Source organism: Lithobates pipiens, unplaced genomic scaffold, assembly GCF_037356315.1.
Source record: "Lithobates pipiens isolate NorthernLeopardFrog02 unplaced genomic scaffold, aLitPip1_a1.2 Scaffold_16, whole genome shotgun sequence".
NCBI lineage: Eukaryota > Metazoa > Chordata > Amphibia > Anura > Ranidae > Lithobates > Lithobates pipiens.
The window spans coordinates 47,557,621-47,577,296 of NW_027507748.1; the positions used below are offsets into that span (position 1 = coordinate 47,557,621).

General features: G+C 47.8%; 1 protein-coding gene across 1 annotated transcript in view; it reads right to left on the minus strand.

Annotated features, from left to right (window-relative positions):
• LOC143984100 (uncharacterized) overlaps window positions 1-19,676 on the minus strand; it is a 106,713-nt gene that overhangs the window by 24,268 nt on the left and 62,769 nt on the right. Inside the window, exons 12-13 of the mRNA XM_077484416.1 lie at window positions 4,603-4,744; window positions 1,918-2,076 (exon numbers count right to left, since the gene is read on the minus strand). Coding sequence (XP_077340542.1) covers window positions 1,918-2,076; window positions 4,603-4,744 — 301 coding nt within the window. The remainder of the gene's footprint in view (window positions 1-1,917; window positions 2,077-4,602; window positions 4,745-19,676) is intronic.

A 19,676-nucleotide genomic window follows, 5' to 3' on the forward strand; every position in this document is an offset into this window, starting at 1 on the left:
AGTTTCTGCAGTGCTTTGGGCCATCTACCTCGGGAAAACCCCTAGAAGCATACGAGGTGGAGAAGGTAACGGTAAGCCCAACAAAACCAGCTGCTCCTTCGGGGGTCAGTGCTACAGATGTATTAGATGTAAGAGGAGTTCCAGTCTGTAAAAAATAAATAAATAAATAAAAGTCAGCAGCTACAAATACTGTAGCTGCTGACTTTTAATATAAGGGCACTTACCTGTCCAGGGATGTTGACACCCATAGTCGATTCGTCAATCAGTTTTGGTTCCAGCCGTTTTCTGGGACCTCTGTGTGTCCCAGAAGGCAGTGGGGGGGAAGGCACTGGAAATTATGTAGATCGCCTTGCGGTGATCCTACCAGGAAAAAAACAGGTACCCGCTAAACCCCCCCCCCCCCCAAAGTGCCAAATGTGGCAGTGGAGAGGAGGGTGCAAACAAGTAAAGCTTTCCCTTTTGGGTGGAGCTCTGTTTTGATGAGTACAGATGTAGCAAGGTCCCATGCCTCCTTCAGTGTAATCAGAACCTCCAGGGCCAGGGATAACTGACATCCTTCTATATATATAGTGGGTTGTGAGGCATGGTGGCTCCAAAGTAATTCAAGTTATTGGGCGCCAGACACTTCTTGAATGCAAAAGAGAGTTTATTTCTCTTAACAAACATTTTAAAGGAAGAGAGGGTTAGTGCCAGGACACCCTTAGGTAGTTGCAAGATTAATTGTCAGACTCTGAGACTTCAACAGGAGGACAGCCATGCAAGGAAAAGCATCCAGCAAGACGCTGCATCTACATGTGCAGGAATGCTGTCTTTAACAGTTCCTAACACAAAGCGTAACAGTTCTTTCACTTCCACTACAATCACTCCTTGTAGTTCTTTAGCTTACTGAGCTCCGGGCCTCTCACTAGACCCTCTGATTCACTGCCACTGAATCCCTTGAGCTCCTCCAATCTTTACAGTGGCATCTTACTCAAGCGTCACCCCTGCTTCTTTGCTGGGTCCTTAGCTTGGCACTCTAGATACCTCTCAAGCTTCACCCATGCTGGCCTGCTCATTCCCTGGCTTGACACACAAGGCTGCTCTGCAAGCATAACCTCTGCTGGCTGAGTCCCTGGCTTGATTCCCACTGAAGTTTCTCGATTCTTCACCGTCCCTGGTTGGTGAGAATACTGCTTTGGTACTTGCTTCAGTTACACACTGTGGTCCCTGGTAATAAGGCGGATAGTCCCTTACTGGCGGCATCTTCCCCTCTACCTCCGACCACGACAGGTTCTCCGGCCAGCAGAACCATCACTTCTGGTTGGACTGCAAGCCGCAATCCCAACCCTGCACTTGCTTCTGGATAGGCCTTCAGACAGCCTAGCAGCCAGATGTGCCCAGGATAGGCCTATTCTTTGGCCTAGCAGCCCAGGCAGTACAACACATCCATCTAGACAGCCACCCAGGTGGCACAGAACCCCCGATCACCTGACCCCACCCTCCACCCGAATATATAGGTTCTCCCAGCAGGCCAAGGGATTTAAGAAAACTCCTTGGCTATTGGCTGAGATACCATATATACCCACAATCTGACCTTGCATTGCCCTTCTCGTATCTAGTACCACCAAGTACCTGGCCACCTATTGGTAGAAAAGTGCAACAAGGCCAAACTTAGGGAGAATAGATCAATAGATCTCTAACAATCCACCAGGATAATTATTCCTGGCAAGAAAAATTTGTGAGGAGCAACCCTGCCTAAACTCCAGGGTGCTACACAGAGCTGGATTAATTTGTGTATTTTACATCTGCCTGGAGTTAAGTTTTAAAGGGCAATTCTTCAAAACCGGAGCATGCCCCTGGGTAATCAGGTTGGCAGATAATGAAATGAATACACAAAAGTTATGGTCTGCAGTCATCTGCATAGGACTTTGTACTCACCTGTGATTTCATTCAACTTTACGATTGCTGGATCTTCAAATTTCTGAATTTGCTTCCTTACGATATTTTCAAATGTTCTGAAGCTGATGATTCCAACCATCTCCCGGCCTCGATACTGATTCTCCCAGACATCAATGCCCTTCCTTATTTCCTTAGGGACTGAAATAACCAGGGACAGTTACTGAATTTTCAAGACCCAAGAAAGCTGAACTACAAAGCACACAGAGCCTTGTGCATGAGCAACGTGAATGGGGAAATGTCATCCACGGCAACCAATCAGGTTATTCCTATTATTTCCATAAGAATCTGGTCGCTTACTGATATAATATGGCAATTGGTTATATTGCTACTGCTTCAAAGTTGGCATAGTCTACAAAAATTTATAACCAGTTTGGGTTCAAAGATCCCAGGCTCACATTTATCAAGGGAGGAAAAGAGACAATGATATCCCAATAAAATAAATAAAATTGTTAGTGTAAATATTAAATATCCTTACCATTTTACCATCAGATGTAATCAATGGAATTCAGGTTAAATACATTTTATTAGAAAGAGCAATGATAGTTCTAACCTACTGCTGCCCAACCTATGGCTGAGCCCATTCAGCCCCTTGGCAATTACAGTGCAGCCCTCTGAAAGTGGTTGTAAACCCTTTACAACCACTTTAACCTACAGGAAGCCTAGATTAAGGTTTACCTGTAGGTGCTTGAAATATCTCCAAGACCTGTACGGTCTAGGAGATATTTGCAAATCGCCGTACGGCAATTTCTCCTGCGCATGCGCCGGAGTTAGAAAGGGCACGCTGTGCCATTTCTAGCTCGGGTCATGCCATTAAAGGCGACTCCCGTGAGCATGCGCGGGAGTGATGTCACGTGACTCCGGCCAGTCACAGAGCCAGAGTTTGTGGCCCCGGAAGGAAGAGGGGTGAAGAATGGACGCTTGCTACTAGCGAGGAAGACGGGGACATCACGGGCTTCTCCTGCAGGTAAGTGACACATAATGGGTTACTATGCGATGCATAGTAGTCCATTATGCTTTACCTTTGCAGGGAAACAAAGAGGAAGTAACACCCATCAGGGTTTACGTCCTCTTGAAGTGGAGTTTATTTACTAAAGGCAAAATCCAGAGCTTAGTAAATGAGCAGAATCTCTACTGTCTGCCATCATCCAATCATGTTCAAGAAAAAATGCCTTTAAAAAAAAAAAAAAAATTATATTCCTTGCATGTGATTGGGTATTCTTTGCAAAGCAAATCTTTTCCTTATTTACTAAGCTCTGGAGCAATTTTACTTTGTTACTTACAGTCTATTTGCCTTTAGTAAATCAACCTCAGTATCTCTGCTTTGTTGCTTATCCAAGTCCATTAAGGAGAAGTATTCTTTAGATTGGCTTCTAGTAGTTAAATGTCTTATTTTTTTTGCCCTCCATCCTTTTATTTATTTCTTCATTTTCGTTCCTATGATCATTTATAATGGACCATACTGATAGAAATATCAAATGTGCCTAATTCTTAAAGGGGAATCAAAAAATGTATTCTGGATTTGTAGAAAGCAGTTGTAATCGATGCTCTCCAGCAGTCTTATGTTACACTATGGAGGTAATTTACTAAAACTGGAGCGTGCAAAATCTGGGGCAGCTCTGCACAGAAACCAATCAGCTTCAAGATTTCATTGCAAAAGCTTAAATGAACAAGCTGAAGTTAGAAGCTGATTGGCCACCATGCACAGCTGAGCTAGACTCAGAGTGCTCCAGTTTTCGTAAATCTCCTCCCATGCTACCAAAAGTATTGGGACACCTGTCTTTACACACACACAAACTTTAATGGCATCCCAGTCTTAGTCTCTAGGGTTCATTATTGCGATGGCCCATCCTTTATGGCTATAACAGCTTCAAAATACTGTTTTCCGCCCCCCACAAAACAAATTCCACCGGCCGCCACTGATAATGCATATGGCAAAACGAAATTATTTACTTAAAGCGGCTGTATAGTCAATTGTATTACTTTTTATTACTTTTACCTACAGGTAAGCCTTATTATATTATAGAATAAAAAGATGATCTCCTAAACCTGTACGGTTTAGGAGATATTCCCCTCGAAATGAGCCGCCGACTTCAGCGGCGCATGCGCACCAGGGACTCTCAGCTGAAAGCCCGGCAGACTCCGGAGTTTGCCGGAAAGAAGCCTCCCGTGCGCACGTGCAGGAGTGACGACATCGCGGCTCCAGCCACTCACAGCGCTGGAGCCGCGATACCCGGAAGACACACCAAGGCAACATGTCAGCTCCCTCGGCGTGGACCAGGTGAGTTACCGACGCCTCGTTCTAAGGTAAGTATTTCATAATGAGCTAGTATGTGGTGCATACTAGCTCATTATGCCTTTTGCCTTACAGAAGTATAAAAAATTTTTTTTGGGGGGGGTATACAACTGCTTTAACAAATTAATCCGAAACGAAACATATTTTTTTCATCATGCACCTCTCTATTCCTGGTAGCCAAAGGGGGAAGCTAGGGTGCAAAAGGGAGATGAGTATGTGCATCTGTGCAGGACTACAGTTACGTAAAACTATTGCTTTGTTTTACATAGGCAAAGGCCTGGCTCGCTTTAAAGCATGATCTATATCTTGTTTCCCATCGTCCTGGTGCAGAACCTGTGTAAATCAGTGCGGCCACTTTTAGCATTACTCACATTGGTCGGCTGAACTGTTCAGATTTAGTTCCCAGAGATGAAAGCATTTTCGGATTTTGGTAAAAAGTTTCAGTTGTGCGTTGGCGACCTCCTCTTCCCCTCGAGTAGCTTTGCCAATTCCTTCAGCAAACTGCCTAATTTTCTGTTGGGGGCAACAGGAACAAATCACTTCAGACAAACTGCAATACATTGCTTTCTGTGGTTTTTATGATCTTCTGTATCAGAAACACAGTAATGGGTGAGACCAAGCTACGAGTTTTAAACGAAAACCTCAGTCTTAGGAAATGGAAACATTTTAAAAACAAAAAATGTTTGATCTGCATATTGATGAAATACAGTAAATACAATGTAATAGTAATGTTGTTACATTGTTTAGAACAGGGGTGCCCAACCAGTGGCCCGGGGACCACATATTGCCCACAGAGCCCTATGATGTGGCCTTCTGCTCTGGATAATCCGATGCTTTCTGTATAGACTCAGACGCGGAGTGATATGGACTGCGCTCTGAAAATGTAAGAGATGTGTCACCAGCGCAAAAAAATAAAATAAATTCTAATAAGTGACTTTATCTTACATTTAAATTTAACCTCCTCAATACAGGGCATTTTCACCCCCCTTCCTGCCCGAGTAATTTTTCTGCTTTCAACGCTGTCATACATTGAATGACAATTTTGCGCAGTCATGCTACACTGTACCCAGATGAAATTGTTATCATTTTGTCCCCACAAATAGAGCTTTCTTTTGGTGGTATTTGATCACCTCTGCGGTATTTATTTTTTGCGCTATAAGACAAAGAAGAGTGACAAGTTTGAAAAAAAAACAATATTTTTTACTTTTTGCTATAATAAATATCCAATTTTTTTTTTTTTTAAACAAATTTTTTCCACAGCTTAGGCCGATATGTATTCTACATATTTTTGGTAAATAAAAAAAATTGCAATAAGCGTATATTGATTGGTTTGCACAAAAGTTATAGCGCTTACAAAATAGAGGATAGTTTTATAGCACACGAGCTGTGGTGCCTCTCCAAGCCGAGAGCACACCCAGACACACTGAATCCTCCCTCAGTTACTGCGCCTCGGACCAGCAGGTTCCAAGACTCTGGAACAGACGGATCCCTACCCCAGACCAGGCGGGTCTATTAGGGGCATCTAACAGGAACATGTTGCGTGATGTCGAACACCCTGTGACCGGGACCCCTCACGGGGCTACCCCGGTCCTGGAAACAGAACAGACCACACGGGCCTTGCAAACTCCTCTCCCTCACCACGTGACCCACACCTCTTAAGTACCCCTTCCCAGAATCCCCAGCGGGCCCCGGCACTCCCACTGATTAGATCCGAGAAGGCTGATACCCAAAACATCCAACCAGGCCTGGTTCTGGCCTGTCATGTGCACCTCACTGTTCACATGACCAGGCAGAACTTCCAACACGGCCCAGCCAGACTGATGTTAAGGCCAACCTATGTAATTAACCCTCAGAACCCCTACTGTCCTGAGGCAAAAACTAAATTTACATGCGTATGACATTTTATCCAAAATGTCATTCGTTACACATCCCCCAGTCATTTAGATGATGTCCCCATAGTCTAGGTAACAACTGAGGCAAAAATCCTACACACAAAAAGTAAATGGTGCCTGAGTTCTTATATTGAGTACTGGGGGAAGGGAAAGAAAGGAAAACATGTTTGAACATTAACATTTATCACAATGACATTTTCAATGCTGTATGCATACCACCCAGCTAACTGTCTAAGCCCACCCAGACTCTGGTGAGCTTGACAGCTGATCTCGATGCATCCTGAAAGAAAAACATAATACCAAAGGCAACACTGTACACTATACACTCTGTTTTTGAAGGGCAAAATTCCATCATTGACACAACGGAATTTCCTCCTTCACAAGTATATGAAATATCTCTCTAACACGCTCTAATTGCTGGTGAAAGAAAAGTCTTTGCCTATTACCACTACTTTTCCGCCGACTCACGCCACCTAGTGGTCAGAGCCGCTGTAACTGCAAGTCCTTTAACAAATGAACACGGTGGGCTAAAAGCCTGAAGAACTTGACATACATCTTCTGGTAGACTACCTGTCTAACTACCCCAGAGTCTTTGCGGATTGCAGAAACATTGAAAAAAAATTAAAGACACGAGGAAACTCTTCTCTTCTTTCTGCAAAACTTCTCAAAAACTTGACTCAAGGAACAGTTCACCAATAGAACCTTGGGTCAGGTAGAGTTAGATCTTTCCCTTGAGCATCAACAGTAGTAATGAAATAAATGGCACTCTCTTTATCCGGTCTGCATATTATGACTTTGTCACTGTAGATGTGCCGACCGTAGCTCCAGTGTAACAAGTAGTGATGGCCGAACGGTTCGCCCGGCGGTCGTTTCGCGGCGAATTTCCGACATTCGCGGTCCGCACGTTCGAACGCCTTTTTCCGTCGTTCGCCGCGGCGGACTTACGTGTTTAATGTATACAAGAACTTTAACCTTTGGTGACACGTTTATCATGTGATACAGGACAGCCAATTGAGACATGACAGCACATGGACACTTGTACATTCCCCCTAACCTATAAATACACCCGATCCGGTGGCCATTTTACATTCTTTCTTCTGTTAAGATAGGGACAGGTTCCTGTGTGGAGTAGGGAGAGATAAACCACTAGCTATTTGGTACACAAAAGTTCTTTTCAGGACTGGTATAGGTGTTAGGTGTTGATAGGTTTGCTGTGCTGCTGATTCTTGCAGCAGCCTGAGTGTCTTTTGTTAGTTTAGAGAAAGGGAAAGGACGGTGTATGCTACAGGGACAGCCAGATTAGTCTTTCATCATCATCATCATCATCATCATCATTAGCTGTTACTATCAAGGTCCACAAAAGAGCTGTTCCAGTAACCACTAATCGTTCTCTTTTTTTGCCAATTTGTATAGGGACAGGAAGGAAGCAGTGTTGTCAGGCAGTGAGGGTAATTTTAAAGACTTGCTGTTATTATTAGTTCCACAAAGGTTCTTTTCAGGACTGGTATCAGTGGTACAGTAATAGGCTTGTACATGTATAATATTCTTTCTTCCAAATATAGAAAGGATATTATACTTGACTGCTGCCCTTCTGCTGCAGTCTGCTAAACATTCACAACTCACTTGTTCCACAAAAGTTCTTATAAGGACTGGTAACTTGGTATAGGGTGCTACGGTACATAGGCTTGAGTGCGGTACAGTCTGCTGTTCTGTAAGGACCGCTATCGGTCCACAATAGATAGGGTTGACGTGCACCACTGCTGACCGCTGCCCTATACTGCAGCAGTCCTTCAGCGGTATAGGGACTGACGTACAGTCTGCTAATCACTAACACACAACCTGCTTGTTCCACAAAAGTTCTTATAAGGACTGGTAACTTGGTATAGGGTGCTACGGTACATAGGCTTGAGTGCGGTACAGTCTGCTGTTCTGTAAGGACCGCTATCGGTCCACAATAGATAGGGTTGACGTGCACCACTGCTGACCGCTGCCCTATACTGCAGCAGTCCTTCAGCGGTATAGGGACTGACGTACAGTCTGCTAAACACTAATACACAACCTGCTTGGTCCACAAAAGTTCTTATAAGGACTGGTAACTTGGTATAGGGTGCTACGGTACATAGGCTTGAGTGCGGTACAGTCTGCTGTTCTGTAAGGACCGCTATCGGTCCACAATAGATAGGGTTGACGTGCACCACTGCTGACCGCTGCCCTATACTGCAGCAGTCCTTCAGCGGTATAGGGACTGACGTACAGTCTGCTAAACACTAATACACAACCTGCTTGGTCCACAAAAGTTCTTATAAGGACTGGTAACTTGGTATAGGGTGCTACGGTACATAGGCTTGAGTGCGGTACAGTCTGCTGTTCTGTAAGGACCGCTATCGGTCCACAATAGATAGGGTTGACGTGCACCACTGCTGACCGCTCACCTATACTGCAGCAGTCCTTCAGCGGTATAGGGACTGACGTACAGTCTGCTAATCACTAACACACAACCTGCTTGTTCCACAAAAGTTCTTATAAGGACTGGTAACTTGGTATAGGGTGCTACGGTACATAGGCTTGAGTGCGGTACAGTCTGCTGTTCTGTAAGGACCGCTATCGGTCCACAATAGATAGGGTTGACGTGCACCACTGCTGACCGCTGCCCTATACTGCAGCAGTCCTTCAGCGGTATAGGGACTGACGTACAGTCTGCTAATCACTAACACACAACCTGCTTGTTCCACAAAAGTTCTTATAAGGACTGGTAACTTGGTATAGGGTGCTACGGTACATAGGCTTGAGTGCGGTACAGTCTGCTGTTCTGTAAGGACCGCTATCGGTCCACAATAGATAGGGTTGACGTGCACCACTGCTGACCGCTGCCCTATACTGCAGCAGTCCTTCAGCGGTATAGGGACTGACGTACAGTCTGCTAAACACTAATACACAACCTGCTTGGTCCACAAAAGTTCTTATAAGGACTGGTAACTTGGTATAGGGTGCTACGGTACATAGGCTTGAGTGCGGTACAGTCTGCTGTTCTGTAAGGACCGCTATCGGTCCACAATAGATAGGGTTGACGTGCACCACTGCTGACCGCTCACCTATACTGCAGCAGTCCTTCAGCGGTATAGGGACTGACGTACAGTCTGCTAATCACTAACACACAACCTGCTTGTTCCACAAAAGTTCTTATAAGGACTGGTAACTTGGTATAGGGTGCTACGGTACATAGGCTTGAGTGCGGTACAGTCTGCTGTTCTGTAAGGACCGCTATCGGTCCACAATAGATAGGGTTGACGTGCACCACTGCTGACCGCTGCCCTATACTGCAGCAGTCCTTCAGCGGTATAGGGACTGACGTACAGTCTGCTAATCACTAACACACAACCTGCTTGTTCCACAAAAGTTCTTATAAGGACTGGTAACTTGGTATAGGGTGCTACGGTACATAGGCTTGAGTGCGGTACAGTCTGCTGTTCTGTAAGGACCGCTATCGGTCCACAATAGATAGGGTTGACGTGCACCACTGCTGACCGCTGCCCTATACTGCAGCAGTCCTTCAGCGGTATAGGGACTGACGTACAGTCTGCTAAACACTAATACACAACCTGCTTGGTCCACAAAAGTTCTTATAAGGACTGGTAACTTGGTATAGGGTGCTACGGTACATAGGCTTGAGTGCGGTACAGTCTGCTGTTCTGTAAGGACCGCTATCGGTCCACAATAGATAGGGTTGACGTGCACCACTGCTGACCGCTGCCCTATACTGCAGCAGTCCTTCAGCGGTATAGGGACTGACGTACAGTCTGCTAATCACTAACACACAACCTGCTTGTTCCACAAAAGTTCTTATAAGGACTGGTAACTTGGTATAGGGTGCTACGGTACATAGGCTTGAGTGCGGTACAGTCTGCTGTTCTGTAAGGACCGCTATCGGTCCACAATAGATAGGGTTGACGTGCACCACTGCTGACCGCTGCCCTATACTGCAGCAGTCCTTCAGCGGTATAGGGACTGACGTACAGTCTGCTAAACACTAATACACAACCTGCTTGGTCCACAAAAGTTCTTATAAGGACTGGTAACTTGGTATAGGGTGCTACGGTACATAGGCTTGAGTGCGGTACAGTCTGCTGTTCTGTAAGGACCGCTATCGGTCCACAATAGATAGGGTTGACGTGCACCACTGCTGACCGCTCACCTATACTGCAGCAGTCCTTCAGCGGTATAGGGACTGACGTACAGTCTGCTAATCACTAACACACAACCTGCTTGTTCCACAAAAGTTCTTATAAGGACTGGTAACTTGGTATAGGGTGCTACGGTACATAGGCTTGAGTGCGGTACAGTCTGCTGTTCTGTAAGGACCGCTATCGGTCCACAATAGATAGGGTTGACGTGCACCACTGCTGACCGCTCACCTATACTGCAGCAGTCCTTCAGCGGTATAGGGACTGACGTACAGTCTGCTAATCACTAACACACAACCTGCTTGTTCCACAAAAGTTCTTATAAGGACTGGTAACTTGGTATAGGGTGCTACGGTACATAGGCTTGAGTGCGGTACAGTCTGCTGTTCTGTAAGGACCGCTATCGGTCCACAATAGATAGGGTTGACGTGCACCACTGCTGACCGCTGCCCTATACTGCAGCAGTCCTTCAGCGGTATAGGGACTGACGTACAGTCTGCTAAACACTAATACACAACCTGCTTGGTCCACAAAAGTTCTTATAAGGACTGGTAACTTGGTATAGGGTGCTACGGTACATAGGCTTGAGTGCGGTACAGTCTGCTGTTCTGTAAGGACCGCTATCGGTCCACAATAGATAGGGTTGACGTGCACCACTGCTGACCGCTGCCCTATACTGCAGCAGTCCTTCAGCGGTATAGGGACTGACGTACAGTCTGCTAAACACTAATACACAACCTGCTTGGTCCACAAAAGTTCTTATAAGGACTGGTAACTTGGTATAGGGTGCTACGGTACATAGGCTTGAGTGCGGTACAGTCTGCTGTTCTGTAAGGACCGCTATAGGTCCACAATAGATAGGGTTGACGTGCACCACTGCTGACCGCTCACCTATACTGCAGCAGTCCTTCAGCGGTATAGGGACTAAGAGTTTTGTCACAGGGTCATTTAAAAAATGACATGCAGAGGAAGAGGCAGGCCCTTCCGCAGGGGTGGTAGGGGTAGGGCAGGAGCAACAGGCTTGAGCCAAAGTGGGAAGTTGCAGAAGGTGCGTTCAATTACTTTAAAGGATGCACCAGACTTGGTTGAGTGGCTCGCTCAGCCTTACTCTTCTGCACCCTCCTCATCCTCTCGATCTGCACCCTCTTCTTCACTCTCTGCTATGTGCACCCCCAAAGACACTACCACCAACAACACGACCACCACCACCACCACCACATACCTTCCGCTTGAGTCACTGGAATTATTTTCCGATCCATATCAAGAGGACATTTCTGATGCGCAGCCACTCTTGGTATTGGATCAGGAAGAGGAGGTAGCAACAAGCGCTACTCAGCAGTCTGACGCCAGTACCCAGATCAGCCCAAGGAGGAGGTTGGTCCCCGGTGTTGCTGCCTACTCCGAGATCTCTACTTATAGCGGTGGGGAAGGTGACGTTGATGATGACGTGTCTAGTGATGTCACGTGGGTGCCCACAAGAGAGGAAGAGGAGGGGAGTTCAGAGGGAGATATGGACCAGCAGATAGGGAGGAGAAGCAGCAATGACTTACATTGCACAGCAGGGACAAAGCAGACTGCAAATGTATCAGGAGCGAGTCATCGACCATGTACGGTCACATCTGGCGCTCCCAGGACACCGGCACATGGCTCCGCAGTGTGGGCTTTTTTTAACGTGTCCGCTGCTGACAATAGCGTTGCCATCTGCAATCTTTGCAGTCAACGCGTTAGTCGCGGTAAGCCCAATACTCACCTAGGGACGACCGCCTTAAGAAGGCACATGAGCAGCCATCACCGAGCCCAGTGGGAGCAACGGAACACACAAAGCCACACTGCAGGCTCTCACCGTCCAGCCTCGTCTTCTACTTCTCCTTCTCCTCTCTCCTCACAATTGTCCTCCACTCCACCTTCCATCACGCCAAGCTCACATTTTTCTGCAAAAAGGCAGGCTTCCGTGGGCCTAATGTTTGAGCGTAAAAAAATGATGACGCCGGATAACCCTCTTGCCCAACGGTTGGCGGCTGGCTTGTCAGAACTCATAGCCCGCCAACTACTGCCATATAAACTGGTGGACTCGGAGGCCTTTCGCAAATTTGTGGCCATTGGAACACCACAATGGAAGGTCCCAGGAAGGAAGTATTTCTCAGAGAAGGGCATCCCAGAGCTATATGGCCATGTTCAGCGGCAAGTGAATGTATCTCTGGCACACAGTGTCGGTGCCAAGATACATCTGACCACAGACACGTGGTCTAGCAAACACGGGCAGGGAAGGTATATCAGTTTTACTGCCCACTGGGTGAACCTTCTGACGGCCGTCAAGCATGTAACCCGTGGCACCCGTGTAGATTTGGTTTTACCGCCACGGATTGCATGCAGGCCTGACTCTTCTTCTCCTCCTCCTACTCCATCCTCCTCCCTCTCCTCCTCAGCTGCCTCCTCCTTTTCCGCTGCTAGCGTCTCTTCCACTGCACCGCCCAAGCTCCCCAGAACCTATTCCACATGCCAGGTGAGACGTTGCCATGCCGTGCTGCGTCTGTTGTGCCTGGAAGCAAAGAGCCACACTGGCCCGGCACTCCTTTCAGCTTTGCGTTCACAGGCAGATGAGTGGCTAACACCGCTCAATTTGACAGTTGGTAAAGTGGTGTGTGACAACGGTGCCAATCTGCTTAGCGCATTGAAACAGGGCAAAATCACGCACGTGCCGTGCATGGCACACGTCTTAAACTTGGTCGTGCAGCGATTCCTTGTCAAATACCCTGGGGTCCAGGACATCTTGCGGCAGGCAAGGAAAATCTCGGCCCATTTCAGAAGATCTTACACGGCCATGGCTCGCCTTGCTGACATTCAGCGGCGACACCATCTGCCGGTCAGACGTCTTATTTGCGATTGCCCGACGCGATGGAACTCAACCTTCTATATGCTTGATAGGCTGCTCCAGCAGAAACGTGCAGTTAACGTCTACCTGTATGAACTCTGCGAAAGAAACGGTTCTGGGGAGCTGGGTTTTTTTTCACCGCGCCAGTGGCTGCTCATGCGCGACACATGCAGACTTCTGCGGCCATTTGAGGAGATCACCAAACTGGTCAGTCGCAGCCATGGCGCCATCAGTGACATGGTACCTTATGCCTTCTTTCTGGAGCGTGCATTGCGTCGTGTCATTGATCAGGCTGTGGAGGAGCAGGAGCGGGAAGATGAGGAAGTCGCAATGCTGGATGAATTCCCAGGGGGGGCTACTCTATCTGAGACAAGTCAACAACAGGAGTCTGATGAGGAGTCAGAGGAGGATGGTGCCGGGGCGGATGAGCAGGAGCAAGAAGAGCATGCTTTAAACCTTTCTGGGATCCCTGTTGTGCGAGGATGGGGAGAGGAGAATGAAGAGGACGACATTATCCTGGATGATGAGCAGGAGCCAGGCCACCACACCGCTTCCACTTTAGTGCAAATGGGGGCCTTCATGCTCCAGTGTTTTAATAGGGACCCCCGTATAAAAAGCATGAGGGTCAAGGACCAGTACTGGGTGGCAACGTACTTAGACCCCCGGTACAAACACAAAATGGCGGAAATGTTACCGCCGTCGCAGAGGGCTGTCAGAATGCAGCACTTCCAGGCCTTGCTTCGAGAAATGCTGCATTCTGCTTTTGCGTGCGCTGGCAGAGGAGCAATTCCCACTCCCAGAGAAGGATTTGCGGGTACCAATCCAACAGCGCCTGCAAGAAGAGGCCGGTTTGAAGATGTGTTGGTGACTTCGGATATGAGGTCATTCTTTCAGCCGACCCATCGACAGGTGTCATCCGGATCCAGCATCAGGGAACGCCTAGACCGTCAGGTGTCCGACTACATTGGGTTAACGGCCGATGTGGACGCTCTGAGGAGTGATGAACCCCTAGACTACTGGGTGGGCAGGCTTGACCTCTGGCCAGAGCTTGCCCAATTTGCAATCGAACTGTTGGCTTGCCCCTCATCCAGTGTCCTGTCCGAAAGGACGTTCAGCGCAGCAGGGGGGATTGTGACCGATAAGCGTACTCGCCTAGCTCACCACAGTGTTAACTACCTCACATTTCTAAAAATGAATGAGGCATGGATCTCGGAGGAATTCAACACATGTGATCAGTAGACCATGTATATGTCTATAAACAATTTTTGGAATCAAGCACACAGACCTTCTTAATTCATTTGGCTCACTTCCCTGACCCAAAAAAGCACACCGTACTATATGCCCCTACCCTCCTCTTTGAAGAGGTTGAGCGGTGTCATATTTCTACTGGGGCTGCTTATTATGAGGGGTTCCCACCATCCCTGTGCTGTGCTGACTTCCTCCTGGGTGTTCTTATTATGAGGGGCTCCCACCATCCCTGTGCTGTGCTGACTTCCTCCTGGGGGTTCTTATTATGAGGGGATCACACCATCCCTGTGCTGTGCTGACTTCCTCCTGGGGCTGCTTACGGTGCTGCTGTCAGCGCTGTATGTCACGGAGCTGCTGTCAGCGCTGTATGTCACGGAGCTGCTGTCAGCGCTGTATGTCACGGAGCTGCTGTCAGCGCTGTATGTCACGGAGCTGCTGTCAGCGCTGTATGTCACGGAGCTGCTGTCAGCGCTGTATGTCACGGAGCTGCTGTCAGCGCTGTATGTCACGGAGCTGCTGTCAGCGCTGTATGTCACGGAGCTGCTGTCAGCGCTGTATGTCACGGAGCTGCTGTCAGCGCTGTATGTCACGGAGCTGCTGTCAGCGCTGTATGTCACGGAGCTGCTGTCAGCGCTGTATGTCACGGTGCTGCTGTCAGCGCTGTATGTCACGGAGCTGCTGTCAGCGCTGTATGTCACGGAGCTGCTGTCAGTGCTGTATGTCACGGAGCTGCTGTCAGCGCTGTATGTCACGGAGCTGCTGTCAGCGCTGTATGTCACGGAGCTGCTGTCAGCGCTGTATGTCACGGTGCTGCTGTCAGCGCTGTATGTCACGGAGCTGCTGTCAGCGCTGTATGTCACGGAGCTGCTGTCAGCGCTGTATGTCACGGAGCTGCTGTCAGCGCTGTATGTCACGGAGCTGCTGTCAGCGCTGTATGTCACGGAGCTGCTGTCAGCGCTGTATGTCACGGTGCTGATGTCAGTGCTCTGTATTACGGTGCTGCTGTCAGTGCTCTGTATCTCCTGCACCCTCTTGTTTGCCTACCCTGGTCCCTGACCTTCCCTCTCCTCCATTGCCTTCATTAGCTCCATAGTCCTGAATTGTCAGAACAATTTCCCAAATAAAAAAAAAATGCTTGTAGTTATCGATCCCAAATTCACCTCATACATGTATTATGCTATTGTCCAGGTGGTGGGACTACGTGCTACCCCCTAATAATTACCCCGTGGCCGCAAATTCGACCTAAAGGTTTGCGAAATTCGCCTCCCATTGAAGTCAATGGAGCCCGCGGCGAACGGTCGTTTTCGCGAACGTTTGTGTCCGTTCGCGTTTCGCGTTCGCGAAACGTCCCGTCGGAAGTTCGTCCATCACTAGTAACAAGCATCCTTGAAATCTGTCATAGAGCTCCGGTGAAAAGGCCTTTTTCCGGAGCGGCCTTGGTACCTTGAGGTAGTTCCAAACATCATCTTCGTACCAAGCCTCACGACTTTCCTCAATTACAGTCATGACATTCCTGGGGACATAGGGAAACTCCAACCCGTACTCGGCAGCCACCCTTTTGTGGAGAAGCCTCTGAGACCTTGCGAATTTTGCCAACACACAGAGAGCACACCCGGACACCTTGAATCCTCCCTCAGTTACTGTGACTTGGACCAGCCGGTTCCATGACTCAGGAACAGACGGATCCCTACCCCAGACCAGGCGGCTCTATTAGGGGCATCTAACAGGAACATGTTGCGGGATGTCGAACACCCCGTGACCGGGACCCCTCACGGGGCTACCCCGGTCCTGGAAACAGAATTGACCACACGGGCCTCACAAACTCCTCTCCCTCACCACGTGACCCACACTTCTTAAGTACCCCTTCCCAGACTCCCCAGCGGGCCCCGGCACTCACACTGATTGGTTTAGAGAAGGCTGATACCAAAAACATCCAACCCGGCCTGGTTCTGGCCTGTCATGTGCACCTCACTGTTCACATGACCAGGCAGAACTTTCAACACAGCCCAGCCAGACTGATGTTAAGGCCATCCTATGTAATTAGCACTCAGAACCCCTACTGTCCTGAGGCAAAAACTAAATTTACATGCGTATGACATTTTATCCAAAATGTCATCCGCTACATGTGGCAGGCGTCTTCAAACTTTTTAAACAAGGGGCCAATTTACTGTCCTTCAGACTTTAGGGGGGCCGTACTTTGACCATTGGTAGTAAAAAAGGTCCTGGCATTGGTGGGAGTCAACAAAGCCATAGGCTTGGTGGTCAGTGGGACTAAATATTTTTTATTGTTGGTGTCAATGGGAGGAATTGTGCCCCATTATTGGTATCAGTGGGAGGAATAGTGCCCCATCATTGGTATCAGTGGGAGGAATAGTGCCCCATCATTGGTGTCAGTGGAAGAAATAGTGCCTCATCATTGGTGTCAATGGGAGGAACAGTGCCCCATCATTGATATCAATGGGAGGAATAGTGCCCCATCATTGGTGTCAGTGGGAGGAATAGTTCCCCATCATTGATGTCAATGGGAGGAATAGTTCCCCATCGTTGGTATCAGTGGGAGGAATTGTGCCCCAAGGGCCACATTTTGGAGACCAATCATATATGGAATACACCCTGTGTACTTTGATGAAGTTTTTGGGCTGTATGTGGTACCACCAAAGTCTGGAACTTATTAAAGGAGAATTCCCAGGTATGGATATTTTTACATAGTTACATTGGTCCAGCTTGGAACAATGTAACTTTGCATATAACATTTTTTTATTCCCTCTAGAAGCTGGAAATCACTGTATTAGGCACCCATACTACAGTGATCTCTACTAGCTTCTGTGTTCCTTGCCCAGCGGTTGCCCTGCTACATTGTAAACATGGGAAGTTGGCTGCTGGGTATGGGCCACCTTCAGAGAATGCTTTGTATTTTCTCAATGAATGTAAAAGGTGGACAGTGTGATGTCAACGCCCCGCCTCTCCACCTCATCCAATCAGAGAACGCTTTGCATTAATTGAAAAAATGCACAGCGATCTCTGAATGGCGCCTGTGCTGGGTAGCCGACCTCCTGTATTCAGAAGGTAGCAGGGCAGCCACTCGGCTTCTGGAAGAATGGTCAAACATTCCCATAGACACACTCCTAAACAGGGCCGCTGATAAGCCAGTAAGACTGGCCCTGTTGTACCGGGCCTGGCCACCAGGGGGGGGCCCAGGCAATATAAACAGGGATGAAAGAATGCATAGTAACTAATTAAAAAAAAAAAAAGTGTAGCCCTCCCCTTCTTCAGCCCGCTCACCTTTAACTGTAAACAATGCTGGAGTGGGGCTGAATGGGGGAGAGCCAGGAGGGAGACACAAGGAGGTATGACTACAGCAATACAAGTTCTGCAGGAAACAGGATCGTCTGGAGCACAGTTACACGTAACTGGCTGGCTGCAGTGTCTTCCGTGTGATCAGCCAGTGTACAGGTTATCGTTCAGCCTCCCCTCCCTCTTGTCTTGCTGGTTACTTTTTTTTTTTATCTGCCTAACCTGACCTGCACATTGTCTGATCACACTGATAAGATTCCTGGAAGACTCTGTAGCAGCTTTTAACCATTTCAGCTTATAATCAACTATTTAGCCAGAGCTCTGTGTGCTGCACAGATTGTTTGATATTTTAATTCTTTTTTGGAGAAGGATTTACTTCTAAATCAGGCTAGAAGCTTCACAGACCCATTAACTGGTTACTGTCCTCAGTAATCCTGACCAGTTCACAGTTTGTAAGAAAATTAGTATTTTGGAAATTGTATGTGAAGCTGTCTTCTGTCACTTGGTTGTACTTTCAAAGGAAAATCACTGACTTGATCTTGCAGAGGTGGTTTAAATAGAGTGGATCAGCCCTGTGATACTATATACTTGTACACTGGGTTCAGCCATAAACGGAGTCTCTGACCATCTCCTGAATCAATCATGTCTGCGATCCCTAACCATCTCCTGTACTATGTCTGCAGTCTCTGATCATCTCCTGTACCATGTCTGCAGTCTCTGATCATCTCCTGTACCATGTCTGCAGTCTCTGATCATCTCCTGTACCATGTCTGCAGTCTCTGATCATCTCCTGTACCATGTCTGCAGTCTCTGATCATCTCCTGTACCATGTCTGCAGTCTCTGATCATCTCCTGTATTATGTATGCAGTCTCTGATCATCTCCTGTACTATGTCTGCAATCCCTAACTGTCTCCTGTACTATGTCTGCAGTCTCTGATCATCTCCTGTACTATGTCTGCAGTCTCTGATCATCTCCTGTACTATGTCTGCAGTCTCTGATCATCTCCTGTACCATGTCTGCAGTCTCTGATCATCTCCTGTACCATGTCTGCAGTCTCTGATCATCTCCTGTACCATGTCTGCAGTCTCTGATCATCTCCTGTACCATGTCTGCAGTCTCTGATCATCTTCTGTACCATGTCTGCAGTCTCTGATCATCTCCTGTACTATGTCTGCAGTCTCTGACCCTCTCCTGTACTATGTCTGCAGTCTCTGATCATCTCCTGTACCATGTCTGCAGTCTCTGATCATCTGCTGTACTATGTCTGCAGTCTCCGATCATCTCCTGTACTATGTCTGCAGTCTCTGATCATCTCCTATAGTATGTATGCAGTCTCTGACCATCTCCTGTACTATGTCTGCAGTCTCTGACCCTCTTCTGTACTATGTCTGCAGTCTCTGATCATCTCCTGTACTATGTATCCAGTCTCTGACCATCTCCTCTACTATGTCTACAGTCTCTGATCATCTCCTGTACTATGTCTGCAGTCTCTGACCATCTCCTGTGGTATGTCTGCAGTCTCTGACCATCTCCTGTGGTATGTCTGCAGTCTCTGATCATCTCCTGTGGAATGTCTGCAGTCTCTGATCATCTCCTGTAGTATGTCTGCAGTCTCTGATCATCTCCTGTACCATGTCTAAAGTCTCTGACCATCTCCTGTGGAATGTCTGCAGTCTCTGACCATCTCCTGTACTATATCTGCAGTCTCTGACCATCTGGGGAGGGGTGGGGCTGGAGGAGGGACCAGGGGAGAAAACAGGGTGGAGCTGAAGGGGGCCCCGTCAGATAGGCTGTACGGGGCCCCATGATTTCTATCAGCGGCCCTGCTCCTAAACCTTGTGGACGGCCTTCCCAGAAGAGGTGAAGCTGTTATAGCTACAAAGGGTGGGCCAACTCAATACTGAACCCTACAGACTTAAGCCTCGTACACACGATCAGATTTTCGTCCAGGAATTG